A 1,913-nucleotide genomic window follows, 5' to 3' on the forward strand; every position below is an offset into this window, starting at 1 on the left:
AAAATATATGCTTGAGCCAGCTAACATTTTCTCATCCATTCCATGTACTATTTTTAAGAGTTATTTAACTACGTTGAACTGAAATTTGTCTAGAATAACTTTTTAGCTCCTCAAAATTCTCTCACGTACCAAAGGTAATAAATGCAAATGAGTAGTAAATAAACTACACGCAAAGCAAGTTGCATAGATATTATATTTACCATATTTTCAATACAATATCAAAACTTAATATAGTTATAATTAAAAAAGGTTTTATAATTAAAAAGCCTCTAGATATTACATTTAATGATCAATTCAAGAGGCTTAAGGTGTTAAGGGACTTATTATTAGCAGCCGGGGGTTTTGCCGTTTGGGTTTGTAAAGTGGGGAGAGAGTGAACATACTTGCAATTAGGGCAAGAAGGAGAGGCTTTTGATAGAATTACAAGAAGATGACAATTTAAACAAGCCAATGCCACCATGTTGCTACTTGATGAGGAATTGTTCTTGCTTGAATCATTTGATTTACTGCTTCCCCCTGCACAATTTGAATCGACTGTTGACATGTTCAATTCTAGGTCTAGTTTCTGATTGTTGTTCTCCGGCCAATCCCAGATCTTTCTCAATGTTTTTCTGTTCAGATAATACATTCTTCCTGACTGCAACACCACATCCAATATCTCAAATCATTAATTAAGCTTTTTAGAGAATTAATATGTGATAAATGGTCATAGGTGTGGAGTAAGAAAAAAAATTGGGAGGCCGAAATGTAATATTCAACGAAAGAAGGGGTTTACAGTATAAAAAATGAATTTAAAAAAGTTGCACTAATGGACGTTAAAGTATCAGGTTCAGTGGATAGAGTAGCCAAAATACTAAAAAGTGAATCTGTCGAGGTAAAAATATTATATTAGCATATAATTTTTTTCTAAAAAAATTTGTAAGACCAATGGGTGGCTACGACTATCCGGACCAACAAATAGCTCCGCCACTGGATGATCGATGTGCGTAACTCTAAATCATTATCTAACGTGAAAATTTTGATATAAACTTAAGATATTTAACATTATTGTATGAAGAAATTAATATTGACATAAAATTTTTTGATGAAGATTTGATTTCATAGAGGCAAGTTTGAGAGAAAGAGAGAGAGATTACTTCAAGGTCAAGGCATTGCTCCCAATCCAAAGGAAGACGATCTTTAAGTTGAAGATCAACACTTGGTTGAATAGCAGCTGCAGCCGGTCCAGACTTGAATAATATTTGATCTGAAAAAAGCTTCCTCTTCCTAGAAGGGTTGTTTTCTGATTGTGACAAGGAACCATTGGCGCCACTACTTTTATCAACAACACAAAGTGTTGGAGCCAAAGAGAGCTCTGTCAATTCCATTACCATCAAAAACCCTACTTTTCTTTTCTTAATTTCTCTGTGTATCGATCGCTCAACGTAAAAACAATGGAGAAAGAAGAGAACCCAATTGAGGGAACAAACAGAAAGTATGGTGTCTATAGAACATTTATATTTCTACTCAATCCCTTTGATTATATTATATTGCAGGAGTCATGCAGGAGGGCTTGTCTACTTAAGAGGGTTCTTAAATTGGCTTCATCAAACCCCATTAAAAGAAGGGCAGGTTATGCATTAAAGGTGGCAAGTAGATATCGCTTTAATGCATGCCCCCAACACCAAATCCTCTTCTGTCAAAACAACCTTTAAATACATAACCTACAATCCAACTTCATGCCAATTTCTATTAATTTCATCTTCTTCACAATTTTAAGAATTTCTCTTCTACTTATGTGACAAATTAATTGCAATATTTTCTATAGTTTCACCATTTCATGATGGATATAATTAATAGTGTTGATTTCACCGACAAACTGATGAATTTTATAAATGTTTTTTATGTTTATAAGATTTATGTTATACGTTTAC

At 33.5% G+C, this 1,913-nt stretch overlaps 1 protein-coding gene across 1 annotated transcript; it reads right to left on the reverse strand.

Moving 5' to 3' along the window:
• Window positions 1-289: 289 nt before the first annotated feature.
• Window positions 290-1,470, reverse strand: LOC116139130. Its single transcript, XM_031424800.1, has 2 exons — window positions 1,137-1,470; window positions 290-637 (listed from the first exon to the last, which is right to left on the reverse strand). The coding sequence occupies exons 1-2, from the start codon at window positions 1,371-1,373 to the stop codon at window positions 290-292; spliced, it is 585 nt and encodes a 194-aa protein (XP_031280660.1). The 5' UTR covers window positions 1,374-1,470.
• Between the last annotated feature and the right edge of the window lie 443 nt (window positions 1,471-1,913).

The sequence above is a fragment of the Pistacia vera genome, unplaced genomic scaffold (assembly GCF_008641045.1).
Source record: "Pistacia vera cultivar Batoury unplaced genomic scaffold, PisVer_v2 Contig347, whole genome shotgun sequence".
NCBI lineage: Eukaryota > Viridiplantae > Streptophyta > Magnoliopsida > Sapindales > Anacardiaceae > Pistacia > Pistacia vera.